The sequence below is a fragment of the Harpia harpyja genome, chromosome 21 (genome assembly GCF_026419915.1).
Source record: "Harpia harpyja isolate bHarHar1 chromosome 21, bHarHar1 primary haplotype, whole genome shotgun sequence".
Classification (NCBI taxonomy): Eukaryota; Metazoa; Chordata; class Aves; order Accipitriformes; family Accipitridae; genus Harpia; species Harpia harpyja.
Window position 1 is genome coordinate 2,218,398 of NC_068960.1, and position 16,019 is coordinate 2,234,416.

General features: G+C 59.2%; 2 protein-coding genes across 5 annotated transcripts; both read right to left on the bottom strand.

Moving 5' to 3' along the window:
• Positions 1-670: 670 nt before the first annotated feature.
• Positions 671-8,948, bottom strand: LOC128134825 (mesothelin-like protein). Its single transcript, XM_052772997.1, has 16 exons — positions 8,678-8,948; positions 8,186-8,217; positions 7,602-7,651; positions 6,893-7,013; positions 6,678-6,763; positions 6,118-6,244; positions 5,838-6,028; positions 5,647-5,737; positions 5,407-5,551; positions 4,594-4,778; positions 4,241-4,396; positions 3,921-4,054; positions 3,513-3,646; positions 3,242-3,342; positions 2,076-3,018; positions 671-1,334 (listed from the first exon to the last, which is right to left on the bottom strand). The coding sequence occupies exons 1-16, from the start codon at positions 8,721-8,723 to the stop codon at positions 1,252-1,254; spliced, it is 2,625 nt and encodes an 874-aa protein (XP_052628957.1). The 5' UTR covers positions 8,724-8,948; the 3' UTR covers positions 671-1,251.
• A 3,847-nt stretch (positions 8,949-12,795) lies between these two features.
• Positions 12,796-15,994, bottom strand: RPUSD1 (RNA pseudouridine synthase domain containing 1). 4 transcript variants are annotated; one of them, XM_052773484.1, is made up of 6 exons: positions 15,889-15,994; positions 15,191-15,382; positions 14,975-15,098; positions 14,728-14,830; positions 14,537-14,638; positions 12,796-14,220 (listed from the first exon to the last, which is right to left on the bottom strand). In XM_052773484.1, the coding sequence occupies exons 2-6, from the start codon at positions 15,370-15,372 to the stop codon at positions 13,817-13,819; spliced, it is 915 nt and encodes a 304-aa protein (XP_052629444.1). In that variant the 5' UTR covers positions 15,373-15,382; positions 15,889-15,994; the 3' UTR covers positions 12,796-13,816. The 4 variants fall into 4 exon arrangements, with proteins under 4 accessions (XP_052629444.1, XP_052629446.1, XP_052629445.1 ...); XM_052773486.1 differs by having other exon boundaries at positions 15,191-15,330; positions 15,889-15,988; XM_052773485.1 differs by lacking the exon at positions 15,889-15,994 and adding an exon at positions 15,557-15,872 and having other exon boundaries at positions 15,191-15,330.
• Positions 15,995-16,019: the final 25 nt, after the last annotated feature.

Consider the following 16,019-nt stretch of genomic DNA (forward strand, 5'->3'; position numbering starts at 1 on the left):
ACTGCTTAACACGAAAGAGCTGAAGTTGTTCTCAGCTTCCTCACGGGGAGGATATAAGAACTTTGTATAAGATTTTCAACAATTTTTTTTCCGCTCATTGGGAATTTTTGTCCAAAAAAGCCTCAGTGCAACCTGTATCCAGCCCCTGAAATCCCCCTTTTCCCCCAGGAGGACAGCCTGCCTGCAAAGACATTATAAATGTTCATTGTCTGTGCTTTACAGGAGGAGAACAGGAGAGTCTGGTCTGTCCTTTGCTGCAGACTTCTGGGTGGCAAGAGACACTTCCCCCCTGTCTGCTTCCCGTGGTGCTGGGGCACTAGCTAGGGTGGGAGAGAGCCCAATTAAGACAGTCTACTTTTTCAACCACATTGATCCCCTGACAGAAATCTTGGTTTGCTTCTTTGTGCCTTGACTCACTCTCAACAAATGACATGCAAGAATCTCCTCAGCCTGTGGAGAATGAAACTAGGAAGTGGAAGATCTGCAAGTTGGAGGGAGAAACGCTCTCTTGTAGTAGAGCTATTGGAGGAGGAGACACTAGATAATGAAGAAAGAGCAAAAGAAGTGGAAACTTTAGATTTCAGCTAGCTAGAAAAACTACACTACAAAGCACTGAGCACATCAAAGAACACATTTGATTAGGAAAAAAAAAGTTGATTGATGTTTTATTATATAGCATTGCAACAGTAATCAAGATAAACTATCGTCAGTCATCCCCCTAACTAGGCTTTGTGTGGTTTGAACAGATCTTGATCAAAAATCTAAGTTTGTGAAACAAGTTAAATACGATGTAGTGGATCTCTGAGCTTTCAGACTGCGTTGCTGGGCCATATTCTGCTTCTTTTGCAACGGCCAGTAACTCAGATCCTTGAGTTGTCCCACCGTTTCAACAGACCCTGGTGGGACTGCTTAGAGGTAAAATACCACTCTGTGAGTAAAGCTGGCAGAACTGGGCCCGCTGTCAGCATTAATGCATTGTCAGACCAGTCGATACTGCTGGTAATTGTATTACATAGAGCAACTAGCTAGTAAGTACCTGTTGGGCTGCTTTGGGCTGGAAAAATACCTGTCCTCCTTTCACTGCCCAGCCTCAAAAATAATAAGCAAATTCTATGCTGGTGTCAAATGGACAATCTCTGTTCTTTCCCTGGGTTTCTGCTTTTCAGCAGGGAATTTGCCAGCACTGTTATTTTGCAGGATGGTGAAAACTACAGGAGGGATCCGGTGAGTGTGGTGCTGGAGGTGGCAGTGTCAGAGAAGCGCTCGCAGCAGTGAGCTTCCCACGGCCGTAGTCAGTATGTGCACTAGGCAGGAGGAGAGTCTGGATCCCGATCCTAGGTGGAGAAGACAGATGAGAAAGAATTGGATTATACAGGTAAACAGCATGCCTGAGCTGTGAGGGCGGTAGTGTTGCTCTGGGACTCGGGTATCCCGGAGGGTCGCATGTGTCAGGACAACACTTTTCTGCCTTTTGTGACATTGCCCGTACTTGCACCTCAGGCCCTGACCTGCTCCCCAGTTAGAAATGTCACCTGGCCGTGAATAGTCGGCAGGACTGAGTCTTTTCTTTCACCAGCGCAAAGCAGAAGTAAATCTGTTCGAGTCATTAAAGCTATGGATGTAGCTCTGCCAGGTTAAATGACTTCAGATTTTAGCGCTTTTACAGCAATGCCTAGCCAGAAATACTATGTGCAGCTAAAATCTGGATGGCCATATCCTTGCCTTGTGAAAAATCGTACGGTGCGTTGGCATTAATGGAATTGCTCCAGCTTTCTGCAGAGCGGTTGAGGGATGCATGCGTGCTCAGAAGGCGATGACGCACCTTGAGGTGCACCTTGCCAGATGTGAACGCGTGGAATCTGAAGGCGCTATGCTCCAGATCCAGGGCTGTAACGCCCCGTAGAGACACATTGCTACCTGTCCAGCCCGTAACTGCTGGGGTTCCTTGTGGACAGCAGCATGTCAGTATTGAATCTGGCCAGGAACAAAGTGGATCAGCTACTGCTTGTTGGTGAAGACTTCTTCCTCGCCATCAGTTCCTAAGCCTTTCCCGACTCCGAACGTTCACACCTTACCAGCTTCGGGTTGCAGGTTGATGTATCCGCCTGGTGTTGGTCTCGGTGGCTCTGGCACGCCCGTGGGTGTTTCTTTAGTGGTCTCGCTGCTGGTGGTGGTGGAAGAGGGGCCGGGAAATGCCGGGGGGGCACTGGTCTTGCAAGCCAACGTTGTCGACTTGGCTGTTGGGGAGATGACGCTCTTTTGGGTGGAGATGGTGGAGTTGGGAATTGGGGTGGGCTTGGGAGGGAGGTTCGTTTCTGGAGCAGGGTGGGCAGTAGCCCCAGGTGCTGGGGGGTTCACGGACACCAGTGGGGTGCTGGTGTTAATAGCCGGGTTACTAACAACGCTGGTGGTGGTGCTGGTGGCCCCGCGTGTGAGAGCAGGGGGTGGGACGGAGCTGGGAGAGGTGGCGTTGGGGTTGACAGCAGCAAGGATGGTGGTGAGGAGGGTGACGGTGGGGGGGGTGGCCTTATTTGAGGTGGGGGACTGGTGGATGGAGCACGGGACGATGGAGCCGGTGGTCGGAGCAGGTCGGGCGGTGGAGGTGGCAGTGGGACTCACGGCAGCACTGGGGGCAGCGGTGTGAGCACGTGGGGGAGTGCTGTTAGGGGGGGTCAGGCTGATAGTGCTTGGGGTGGGGGCCTTGGGGGGGCTGGTACTTGAATTAGCGGTAGGGTGGCTGCTAATGGCAATAGGGGGGGGGACAGTGGGGAGGGTGGTGGGCGCGGGGACGGTGACCGTGGGGGGGATAGTGGCCGAGGCGGTGGGGTGAGGAGGGGTGGCCGTCCCCGTGGGGCCAGGCTCCTCCGTGCCCCCTTGCAGGCCGATTCCCAGGGTACAGTCCAGTTCCCGCTGGGGCTGTTTCTTCACCCAGCGCATCACCGAGGTCTCATTTTCAGCTTCCTTCAGGTAAGGGAGGTTTTCTCCAAGCAGATTTTTCACATCCACGACACTGAGTTTCTGCAATACACGTACAACATCTTTGTTCATCCTTGCAGCCGGCATCACCGCAAAGTGCTTTTCTAATGGGACTGCAGAAATAACTTCCAAAAGAAAATTTAAAAAGGTAAAGAAATAGAGAATTGGTGATCTGATGGGGCTGCAGCCCCAAACCCCACCACTCAGCCCTCGACTAGCCCTGCCCTTCAGTGAGGAAAAGAGCAGCAGCATACCGGGGACGTACCTGCAGTTCATCGGGATTTAGGGAAAGAAAGGTGTCTATGTCCATGTCTATGGCAACGCCAGCTTCAGCCAAGTCTTTCAGGTCCTTCGCTGGAGCTCCCCCTTAAAGAAAGCATATGGGGCACCTAGACATGTGCAAACACTTCCAACATTTTTGGAGGGGTTCTGGAGACTGCTAGACGTGTCTCTAGTGTGTCTAAACCTCCCTGGCCGAGGAAGAGATACCCAACCTCCATCGCCATGGGAAGGAGGGCAAAGGATGAAACACCTACCCAGGTACGGCCAAATCTGGCAATAATATGCCCTGGTGGTGCCAGCCTGGCCAGCAAAGGCCTCCTGGGCTTTTCTATAGAGTTGGTCCTTCTTGGTTTGAGAGCAAGAAGAAATGTTTAATTGTCCAGCAGTCCTGAGGAGAGGGAGGGTCACAGGTTAGAGCCGGGGGCACCACCCCAAACCACAGCTAAAGCCCTTTTGTTGGCGGGGGGAGATGAGCGGTCTGTCCCTGCCCACGGTGCCGGTGGCTCAGGCAGGAGCTGGGAGCGGGACGTGGCCATCCCACCGTGCTGCCTGTGAGCGGGCAGAGCCGAAACGGAGGTGGGAGTCTGCCATCCCACCATCTGCTTCCCCTGTGATCCCAGGGGCCTCGTAGGACTGAAAAGCATCCCTAAAAAGTGGCGTACCTGATTGCCGCTGGAGGTATTTGATTGATCTGCTCTTCCCGCAGATTGCACAGGTTTCTCCCACCGATTTTCTGAAGCAAGGGCCCGGTCAAGGTGCCCCCCAGGGCCAGGTACCTGCTGAGCAGCTGCTGGACCTGGGAAACAGAGTTCACGCAGTTGCACGCAGGCAGGGAAGGAAGATGCTCCCGGTAGAAATGCATATACTGTAAAAGCACTGTGCCACCCTCGGGCAATACCTTTGCCCCGAGCTCGGCTTGGGCACCGAGCGGTCCCAGTTTGGGTTCACCAGCACCCGTCCCCCGCTGCTGCCACGGGTTTACCTGGGGAGTGTCCCACTTGCCATCCGAGGGGTTGAGCAGGGCCGAGAGCGTGTTGCTGGATGTCACCGGCCACCGGCTGATCTCCTCCGCCGTGTACTGGCGGGACAGCAGCCCCAACAGCTTCAGCTGCTCCTCCGGGATCTCCGAAGGGTAAATCTGTAGGGCCGGGTCAGTGGGGCAGAAAAGAGGGTCAGGGAAGTGAAAATAAGGCAGAAATGGGCGCAAAGGACCCACTTGGGTGCCTTCATCCCCGTGGCCGGTGATGCCCATTCCTGCAGCGGGTTTCGCCTGTCCTGGAGCGTGCCCACGCTGACGGGGCTGTGTGGGGGGTCCTGCCCTGTGTCACCCATCACCTGCTCCAGCTTTTTTTTCATGACCCGGAGGTACTCCACGGAGAGCGGCTGTTCCAGCAGAGGCTCCAGGTTTGCTTTTAAAACCTCATTGCTCAGGCACAGGTCGAACTGCTCAGCGGTGTCGTAGCGGATGAGTAAGAAGGGGTCGGAGACGGTGCTGGCGGTGATGGGCTCGGACAGGCAGCCTGCAGGCAGGGAGGGCATGTCAGGCAGATGGTGTTTCCTCCCTTCCCGCCTGGCCCTGGTCCTGCCACGGGGCCCCAGAGCCCCTCGGAAGAGCCCCGGTGAATGAGCAGGGAATCACAATAACACGGCTCAAGCCGTCCTGCTGGGCGGGACTGTGAATCATCCTCCCATCCCCTGGGTCCCCAACCTATGAAGATGCCTTATTCACTTTCATTCCTTAAAGTTATTCCTGAAGAACCTGGTGATGTTTCTGCAGGCCCGTTAAAGGCAACTAAAAACGCTCCGGTAAGGTGAACCCTTTCCCACGTCACCCACATGAGCATCCTCCAGTCTTGCAGCATCGTCCCAAGGTGCTGCCCCTGCCCAGGAGTTTTCTCCCCTCCTCGGCTCCTTCCCGGCTGCTGCTGCCGTATTCCTGCTCCCAGGTAAGAGCAAACGCACCAGCGTGCTGTAAGGACATTTCCCCCATCTCCCCAGTTAATTTTATGGGAATCCCACAGCTTTCTGCCTAGTCCTGTCCCCCTCCCTGGGGGCACCCAGATGCCGACCAGCCTGGGGGCATTTCCCCCCCCCACCCCAAGAGCTTTGAACTGGTCCAGACTGGCTGCAGCGAAGGGAAATGCTCACGGTCTGCGCTCCGCTTCAGCCTGGGATGAGATGAAGCTGATGCTGCTGCGAAGGCCCTGAGGAGGGTCAGGGACTTCTCCCGCTGGGAACGTCCCTGGCTGCCGTACGCAGCCACGATGCTTCTGCCGAAAGCCTCCCGCGCTGCCTGCCGGGGGTGGGCAGAGGGTGCTGGGTCCCGCAGCCTCAGGGCTGGCCTGGCTGATGGGCAACTCGCCCCAGGGTCTCGAGGAGGGGGTTTACCTCGGCCACCAAGCTCAGCGTGGTCTGGTTCAAAGCCAGGACGAGCGGCCCCAAATTTTGCAGAGTCTGTAAATCCCAGCTCGAAGGATCCCTGTGGCCATCGGGAGAAGGACCAGCTCAGCATCCTCACGGCTACGCCATCCCTTCTGCTTGTCGCCCACCCCCCGTAAGAGCAGACGAGGGCTCCTTACCCGTACACTGTGCCCCCCCCGAGGAGCACAGCATTGAGGGCATCCCGCTGGGCCCCCGTCAGCGCTGAGCAGAGCTTCAGGTTCTCCAGGACTCCGGGATCCGAGGCCGTGATGGTCTCTGGCTCCATGTCGCACACCAGTGCCCCGAGGCTGCCGAGCTGCTCGGGGCGCAGGCGGCTGCTCCTCACCCCCTGGGAGAGACAAACCAGCCCTCGTACAAACTCCTGGCGAGGGGTTTGGGGGGGGAACACCGGCCGCCCCCGGCTCGGCACCCACTCACCAGGCAGGCCAGCGCCCCGCGCAGCAGCCCCGTCCGCCGGGCTGAGCCCCTGGGCAGCAGGTCCAGGTTCCCACGGGAAACCCGGGCGTAAAAATCTCCGCAGGTCCCACCGCGCACCTCGGCCGGGCTGCGGGGAGCAAGAGTCAGCGCGGCAGGGAGGAACAGGGCGAAGGGCTTGTCCGGGCAGGAGATCTTTCGTGTTGCTTTTTGTGGGCACGGGGAAAGTAGTTTTAAACTGTTGCTCCCTACTAAGCAATGAGCTGCCGAGTTGCACGGGGCTGGGGGGGTCTCTTATCCTGGGGAGGACAACCCCGTGCACCCCATGCTGTGGCCAGCGTGGCCCCAGGCTCAGAGAGGAGAGGGGTGAGGAGGGGACCAGGGGGTCTGCAGGGCTGGAAACGCCCCGTGTGGGTCTGAAGGTGCCCACGGACGATTTTCGTAATACTCTTCCCCACGCAGAGCTCCTGCGTGCCCCAGGGTGTGCCAGGGCCACGCCGGCGAACGCTGCGTGGCGTGATTCAGCACCAAAACCGCAGCCGTGTGCCACCCTCGATACTCACACAAAGAAGAGCAGTAGGTCTGGCGGGTACCTGCCGAAATCGGCCGTCAGGTTCTTGGCAGCGAGCAGCCTGGCCAGGCAGGACAGCTGGGCAGAGCGCGGTTTGTCTTGTCAATGCCAAGGCAGCGAGACCCCCTTCACCCCGGCACCCCCCCGGCTCCCTGTGCCCTGTTGGGCTCCATGAGGTTTGCAGCCCCCATTCCTGCCCCTGCCCACCTGGGCACCGCTCAGCTCCGCTGTTTTGTTTTGCAATCCCCGGGCAAACGCGAGGATGTCGGCTGCAGGCAGGTCGCTGGCTGGGATGCACTGGAAACCTTGCAGGACCGAGGCTGAGAGGCTGCGTTGGGGAGGCACAGTTGCATTTCACCATCTACTTTAGCTCGCCAACACCCCCGTGGAGGATGAACCCGCTCGTTCCCTTGGGAAATCCCCCTTCACCCTGACCACGGCTGCGTGGGGTAAGTAGGAATAACATGGGGCGTCATGAAAATGTCCCCTAATGCCAATGCTGAAGGTGGTGCTGAAGGGGATGCCCTGCAGGCAGGAGGGTGCCCGTCCCCACGGCCGGGGTGATGGCAGAGGTGCCCACCATACCCCAGGCTTGGGATGAGGGAGGAACCAGCAGAGCCTGGATTTCGGTTCAGGGGAGGCTCCCGTTGCATCGGCGTCAGCCCCGTAAAGGAAAGGAAATTCTTGGTGTGTTTGTGCTACAACAAAAGCCGATGCAGCTGAAATCCCAGCCTGGGTGCCAGCACCAGAACTGGCTGCGCAAGGCTGTAAATCCTCTCCAGCCCAAGTCACCTGTCACAGCAGCCGTGACATGGATGTGGGGAGAAATGCAACACCCGCCCATGCCAGCCCCACTGCCTGTGCCCCCCCGAGACCCCTCTGCTTCTCAGAGACCCCAGCTGGGCCTGATACTTACTCAGCATGTTGCCCAGTAACAGACAGGATGGCTCCGATGATCAGGGCAGCCTGGGAAGGAGGATGGGGGGGACATTCAGCCCAAGCAAGGAACAGGAAAAAGGGCTTTTAAACCCAGGGATCGAGCGTGGAATGGGATCTGACCTGGCCAGCGTGCCCAGACCGGCAGCTGCTGCCCACGAGCTGCGGGCAGCTGAAAACCGCAGCAGCCCTGAGGCTGCTCTGGGTTACGCGTGGGGGCAAAAGCCACCATAGCTGCTCTCAGGAGTGGGGACCCTTCAACAGCGGGTCTGTCCCTGCTTCCCCGGAGCTGGGGGGGCTGGGTGCCCATCAGGTTTAGGGTCCCAGCCCTCGGTTTAGGAGCAGGGCAGGGAGGCTGCCAGGCAGTGGGTGAGCAAGGGACGGGATGGGACAGGGACAGGACCACGGGCTGCAGAGGGGGCCAGTGGGGAGGCGATGGCTTTGCCTCCCTGGAGCTAAGGACTGGGGGAACCGCGGCAGCTCTGCCGCTCCCGGCACCAGCTGCGAGGTTTCGGCAAAGCCCTGGTATATTCGGAGCCACGGGAGCAGCCGGCGGTGACTCACCGCTGCTGCTTTCACGAGGTCTGCGGAGAAACCTGCAACGAAGCGGGAGCGGGTTATAAAACATCCATGACCGTATGTACCGGCGGTCGGGGGCTGTTCTAAAGCAGCTCCAAGTTTAAAGTCTGGGAAGGGCCTTTTCTTTGTCAATTGAATAATGTTTAGTAAATGCTGGTGAACTCTATGCAGCGAGCAGCCCCAGTACCGCCCTGCAGCCTGCACCAGCCCAAGCAACCTGGGGTGACTCAGGGTAGGTTTAGAAGACAAAAAGTGATAAATCTGCCCCTGGAAATCTGTCTGTGCAGATTTCTAACGCGGTGACGGCTGCAGCCAGGAAAAACTCCCGCTGCCTGCGGATGCTGACGGGAGCACGAGGCAGAGTGCAGGGAGCGGGTTGGGAATGAAAAGCAGCGCGGGCTGGAGCATCCCCGGTGCCGGGGGGTGGAAGGGGTTCCCGGGACAGGGTCAGCTTTTGGGGGACAAGATGTAACTCACGGAGGCAGAGGGTGATGGCTGCTGGGGCCGGGGCTGCCCGCACCATGCTTGCTGCCTGTGCTGGGGCTTCGTCCTTGGCGCGGGTCAGGCGAGCAGAGAGCGCAAACGGGGAGCCGTGTCCCACGCTCTGGGACGGTGCTGGCTGCCGGCTGGGGTGGGGAAGGTGCCGGGGGGGGTCCCGCAGCCGATTCTCTTGTCCGGTGCTGGGGCTGGAGCCGTGGGAGTCCAGCAGCTCAGCGTGCTCACCCGTGCTCTGTGAGTGCCTGCACAAACCCCCTGCAACCAAGGGAGAGATTTTAAATCCTGTATAATAGAAAACAAATTTCATTCTCCATCCGTTATTAAAAGAAATTCCACAATAACTTGTCCTCTCTGACACGCAGAGCCCCACTCTTGCCTGTGACCTGCAGGGACAGGATCCCCCTCCATCCCCCAGCTCCGCACGGGACCACACCAGCACAGACTGGGGGAAATCCAGTGAAAACCAGTAGAGGAGCACCAGCAGGCATTGCCCTTCCCCTGTACCCGACTCCGCACCCCTCAGCTAGAAACCGATAGAAAATACATCCCCGCTCTAGAAATGCCATCAATGGGCCGCCCAGAGCAATTAGCTTATTGCCCTTCGAACTACATGCGAGTAATTTTTCCACCAAGTCTCATTCTGTTCCCTAAATCCCACCGGTGGCCTTGCTGAGTTGCTCTCTGTCCAGGGGGGATTTGGCTCGGGGATGAGGATTCGGCGCTGCTCAGCCGGGGAAGGTGCTCACCCACCTGCGATGGCCGGGGATGGGCAGCGCCGGGGACGGCTCGGCACTTATCTGCTGCGGGGTGGGGATGTTGCTCTGAAAACGGGGTGTGACGGGGCAGTTTCTCAACAGTGTTTTGTAAAGCTGCTTTCTCTCCTGGTTTTGGTTTTGGTTTTTTTTTTCTCCTTTGTAAAGGGTCACTTTGAACTTTGGGGCAAATGAGTTAAATCCTCTGGTTTGGTGATTTCTGTGCTCCTGGTGGAGACAAAGGTCCTCCCAGTTAGTGAAAAACCTTTGAGCCATTCAGGGGTATATTTTATAGGACAACTGGGGTGCAGAACGGACGAGTCCTCGATGATGGGCTCAGCACCCCTCTGGGAGGTCCTCCCCTTGTGCCCGTCCTTTTTTCCTTGTGCCCGTCCTTTTTGCCTTGACCATGGACAATTTTTTATAGCTTTCTCCCTGCAATTTCTGATCCCGCTCTGCAACGCCGTCCAGCACGTGCCATGAAGAAGGAAACCAAAAAGAAAGGAAGCGAAGCCTTTCCGAGGAGCCCGCTGCTGTGCAGCAGCAAACGTTATCTGCGCATTTATCCCGAGCAAAGGGAAGGGTGAGAGCAGTCGGCTGGGCTGGCCACCCGGCTGCACCACCCGCTCGGCAGGGTTTGGGGGCATCAGCCTTTGCGAAGGGTCCCTGGACCTGTCGGCACAGCGCTGAGCGGGGTTTGCCATCCCCCGGTGCTCCCGGCTGGTGTCCCCATTGCCGTCCCTCACCGAGCAACCGGTCCTGCAGCACCAGGGCTTGGTCAATGCCCGCGGGTGTTTCTGGTTTCTATTTTGGAAGGCTTTGCTGTAAAAACAGCTTTTTGTTGGAGTGGTAAAATTACAGAAACTTGTTTGCTACGAGGCTGCCGATGGGACGCGGCCCCTGCCCTGGGCTTGCCAGCCAGAGGTGGCTGGATCGGGAGGGCAGGGGCAAATTCGGGGCCCCTTTGCGGGTCACCGCGTCCACCGTGTCCCTGCGGAGCTTAAAACCAGCCCCGGAACAACCCCAGGGGCTGTGGAAGAGCGGGCACGGGAGCATCCACCCCAAACCCCATGTGCTGGGAAGCATCTGCCGAAGCCCCTTCCCGCAGGGACCTCGGCGGGTCGGTGGTGGGCAGTGTTGCTGCCAGAGGCAAGGAAGCACCGACTGCATCTCCCCTCCTCTTAACCAGCTGCTTCTCCGTCCTTGCCAGCTTTATAATCTTAAAAATCTCACAACTTGGAAACTGCAAATAATTCCTTTGGGTCTTCACTCGCTTTTCCAGCTGCTCAAACCCAAGGAATGACTGTTGATGTGCCAGAGTTATATAGAAATCATGCATGGCGGCAGCTTTCCCTGTGCACCCCCTAAACACCAGCAGCCCCAGGGCTGCTCCCTCACCTCCTTGGCGAGGAGAGCTGCCGTGTTTTGAAATTAGGAGTTTTTCTTCCGCCTCCGTTATTTGGTTCGGGACAATCCCAGCCGCTGTTGTTGGTCAGGGTGGGCAGCGGGCAGGGACAGGCAGGGGAAGGACCGGGACAGTGGCATCTGCCCCAGCCACCTCGAGCATCCTTGGTCATCGGTGTGAGAATTACTAAATCCGGGAGGGCTTTCGGGTAAATAATCCCAGTGGTTTCGGCCAGGGAGATTTCAGCAGGGTGAGGATGAGTGCTCACGCAACAGGTTGGCTGGGCTGGAGCCCTGGGGCCAGTCCTGCTGTGCCGGTCCGGGCTCATTCCTGGAAGCCCCCAGCACCACACCAGCCACACCGCAGCAACGTGTGTGGATTGAGAGACCAGAGGGTGAACTGCGGGGTATGTAGGTAATGGTTTACTACGGTAATGTGCAACAAGAAATAAGGGTTATCGCAAGCCGTACAGAACGTCACGAGATACATACCCGATCACAACCCGCCCCGGTCCGAATGCACGAGTGGATTCACAGATGATGCAGCAAATGGCCCCGTGGCAGTGACGGCAGAGAGGGACTGGACGTGGCGCGCGAGGGGAGCCGGGGAAGGGCGCCTGGAAAACACCTCTCCGCAGGGTAAGGAAAATAGGTATTTATCTCTGGTTCCTGCAATGCCGGGTAAAAGTGCAATGCACGAAGGCTGATGGGTGGTGCAGGGTGCAGGGGCTCCTCGACGCAGACGGCGGGGCGAGCGCTGGGTGCCAGCCCCCCAGCACTGACGGTCCATCAGCGTCCCCTCGTGCGTGGGCACTGGCGTGTCCCCACGTACCACCCCCAGCGACCGCAGCCTCGTCCCGGCCGTGTCCCCCGTCACGCCGCGGGGACCGTTCCCACACCGAGACCTGCCGGAAGGGAAGGCTGCGTCCCACCCCTGATGCTATAAATCTCACCCGTAACTTTTCAGGACCTCCTGTGCACGTCACCCACGTTCATTCTTTGGCAAACAGGTTCGTGGCGTTAATTTACAGCTTCGGGAACCGCCTGTGGGTGCCTCTCCCCTCCCCGGCCACTCCTGGGAGATGGGACGGGCAGGGACAGGACCTGGGAAGGAGGAGACAGCTCTTCTGCTCCCCCAAACCTCCCCCCGAGCCCTCTGCCACCGGCTCATGAACCCGTGGTCCCCGCTCGGTGCCCAGGGCTGGCGCGGGCAGAGCCGCCAGCTGTGCACCGGTCCCCATCCCGCAGCGGACGGCAGCACTTTGTGCCAAGCCACAAAATCAAGGTGACAGCCACCTCCTGCCCGGCGGCGTGCCGCGGCACGGTGAGCTGGCACCCGCCGGCACCCGGGGACGCAAGGGCCGGGCGATGCGATACCCCACGGGGTTTCGGTGACCTGCGCGGTGCTTTCAGCCGTGTCATTTTATTCCCCCTCAGGGTTGGAATATTAGTTGCGTGAAATCACTGTCAGGTGCATTTTAAATGGGACAGGGCTTGTGGGATGACAGTAATTCTGGGCACGTGCTGATGGTGCCGAATACCCCGGGGACCGGTGCTCTGTATGCAATGGGCTCCGGCCACCTCTGTCCCCCCCCAGCCCACGTCAGCTGCCCTGCTCTCTTCGTTTCCTAAATGTCCTCCAAGGGCTGCAGAGGACAAGCAGGGTGGGAAGGAGAGAGAGAAGCGGCACGCCACCGACCAGCAAAGCAAGATCATTTCCAGAGAAACTCTTCTTGGTATCTTGCAAAGCTCAGCGCCAGCGTGAGAGCCGAGCTCCTTCCCACTCTTCGCATCAGTCCTCAGCCTTTCTTTCGGCTTCAACCGTTTCCTCGGCCGCTCTCGCTGCTCCAGAGCCCTCCCAAACTGCCCACCCGAAGGACCTGCTCCCAGCACCCTCCGGTGCTGACAGCCCCACAGCAACCAGCCCGACGACCCACGCGATGGGACCAAAACATGATACTTATTCCCCCTCGTTTGGGTAAAGCAGAAAGGGGCTTGTGTTTTCTGAGCTGTCTCAGCAGGGGTTACATCCACACCCAGGATAAAAGTGGGCACTAGGAAAAGGCAATGCTAATAGAAGGTATAATAAGATCTATTAAAAAAGCTTTGGGCTGCTAGCTCTCTGACCACGAAAGTACTAAAAATACACTCATTTCCGAGACCACCCGTATTTCAGAACTGCTAAAAGACTAGATTCTTCTCACAGAAATTTGAAAAAAGTTTAAAATCCATTCCTATCAACTCACTCACCTTCAACAACCTTTAAAAAAAAACACCCGTGGGCTGGGGCAGGAAGGAAAGCGTGTGGGCAGGGTCGGGCAGGCAGCACGTCCTCGGTGGCAGGCAGGGACCTCTCCTGCACCCATCGCACAGCCCAGCTCCGTGGGCAAAACACCTTGGGGCTGCCCCTGGACTAGGGGGGCTGTCGGTGCCCCCCAGGCTGCATTTCAGCCTCCTGATCTCCCACCTCCCACCCAACGCGTGTGCCAGTGAGCGCAGCAGGCTGGAGCGAAGGGAACTGGGGACACGGACACCGAAGCTGTACCCGGCATGTTCTCCCCTCCCTTTGCTGGGCTGCATTTTAGCATCCGAGCACTGAGGGTTTGCGGATACGTCCATCACCCTCACGGCAAAGGCATCGTCCGTGCTGCCCCAGCTGTGCCTGAGCCCCGGGACAGGGATGTAAAGCTTTGGGGTCACTCTAAGCTGGTACATGACACACTGACTCTGCTGCTGAGGCCCAGAATTAGGAAAGGGGCATCCAGTGGCCAGATGGATGATGTGTATGTTAAAAACCAAACCCATCCTAATCGCTGCTAAAATCTGCCTAATCCCAGCCCCAGAAGTGAGGGAAGCCATGGCATACAGAAAGCGCAGATGTGGAGTCAGCGCTGGGCTCCATGGGGACCCGCTGGGACGAAAATGGAGCATTGGGCTGGAAATGCAGAGACGTGGTTTGTGCTCACTCCAAAGCCCACTCGGCCAACCACTGCTCGCACCGGGCTCGCTGCTCCTCTGTCTCCACGCTCTTGGCTTCGCTCGGTGCCTCATCTCCTCCGCCACCAAGCACGGCTTCCTGGCTCTCCTCCTCCTCTTCCCCGTTCCGCATCACCTTGTCCTTCAGCTCTTGGATGGTCTCATCCAGCCGGTGAGTGACGTGGTGGGGCACCCAGTTGCTGTCCATTGCGGTGACGAAGGGATCGGGCGCGCAGACCTCGATAAGCTCCTTGCCGGTGGGGATGCGCAGGTAGTACGCGTGGAGCATCATCCTGTAGGGACTGCTGTCCTTCTTGTGGCTGTAGGTGAAGTCCCCCACGATGGGGTGGCCGATGGCGCTGCAGTGAACCCGGAGCTGATGAGTCCGCCCTAAGGGGAGAGCGGGAGCAGAGGAATCAGGGACACAGGTTATCCCTGAACCTCTCCTCAAAGGCACAGTGGTGCGAGGTGACGACGCACCAACTGGCATTTGTCCCCCCCGGGTCTGAGAACCTGAGTCCTCCGCGAGCTGAGTGCAGCGCTCAGCACCGCTCAGCCCTTTCTAGGCTTTGTTTTTTACTGTGCCACCGTGCTGCAAACAAGGTCCAGGGCTGCAAGCCCGGGTCCCGCTGCAGCACCTCTGCTGCCTGTCCGTCCATCCTCAGCAGCCCCCCACGCCCGCGCTGCCCCGGCCCCGAGCTCCAACCTGTCAGCGGCTGCAGCAGCACTTTGGTTACGGGGTCTCCGCTGTAGGACCCGTGCTCCAGCACGATCAGCTCCGACTGGCAAGGCTTGGGATTTTCACAGCCTGCAACGAGATCCAGAGGCGGGGGTCAGCTCCCTCTGGCGCGGCCTGGGTGGTCCGCGCAGCACAGGCAGGGTGCAGGAGCCGCTCACCCTCCGTCCCGTCGATGCACATCATGTGGGTCATGCCCTCGGTGGTGTTCTTCCCTATGGCGTAGCGGATCGTCATTCGGCTCTGGCTGACGTGGCCCCTGACCTGCGGGGCAGAAAGCCGGTTTGCAAACCGAGCCCTGGCACTCGCTCCTCGCCGGCACCGGGACGACAAGCAGCAGAGGCCAGGCTGCAGTTCTGCAAACTCAGAAGCTATGTTCAGAAGCAAGACCTTGCGGGGTGGGCTTACCAGGGCGAGATAGGCTTTGGTCACCAGCCGGTCTTTAAAACACTTGTAGGCGCTTCCCGCCGCCGCTTTGTTGAGCGCGACGCACAGGGCCCCGCTGGTGGAGAAGTCGAGCTGGTGGCAGAACCTGGGGAAGAGACGGGAGGCAGAGGAGCATCCCCGGGCGCTCGGGCAGCGTCCCCGGCAGGGCAGAGCCCGTTTCGGTCCCCGGCCGCTCACCTGAAGCCGTAGTAGGTGTCGGGGTCGGCCAGCTCGGGGAAGCGGTACTTGAGCTGGCTCTGCAGGGTCAGCGTCTCGTACCACATCTTGCTGTCGATGCGGATGTCCCAGTGCTTGTTGACCACGATGAAGTCGGAGCTCTGGTACAGGATGGACAGGTTGTCGATGGTGCCCGGCTCCATGGCCAGCGCCCTGCGGGGAGCGTGAGGGGGAATTGGGGGGGTGCGCAGGGCGGGAAGAGCCTCCGGCCGCAGCCTGTGCACCCCGGGGATGGGCACAGCACCCCGGCGGAGCGAAGGGACCCGGTGAGAGCGGGCAGGGAGCAGAGCCCGGGGGGGGGTACCCCCGGTGGGACTGGAGATGTACCCGTGCTGCGCCGGTACCGGCGTCCCGCTGCACGGCTCCCAGACGTCCCGGTATCACGCGTGGAGGCCCCGCAGCCGCACGGTACCGGTCCGATCCATCCCGACGGCGGGGCTCGGCCTCCCCCCGTTCCTCCCACCCCCCGAACCGCTGCCAGCCGGGGCCGGGCCGCGATCTCGCCGGCTCCGGCCGGGATCGCACGCCGCGGCGCCCCGCTGGGGACACGCGGGACGGACGGAGGGGAGGAGACGGGACACGGCGGAGGGGACACGCAGGACCGAAGGGGACGGCGCTACCCCGGTCCCGACCCCCGTTCCCCCCCCCCCCGGACCGACCTGCAGCGCCGTCCCCGGGCCGGGCCGGGCGGCGAGCAGGGCTACATTGTATCCACCGGCGGCGCGGCGTCCAGCCGTGCGTCGTATCCAATCAGCGCCGTCACCGCCTCGTCCACCCGCGCGTTCTATCC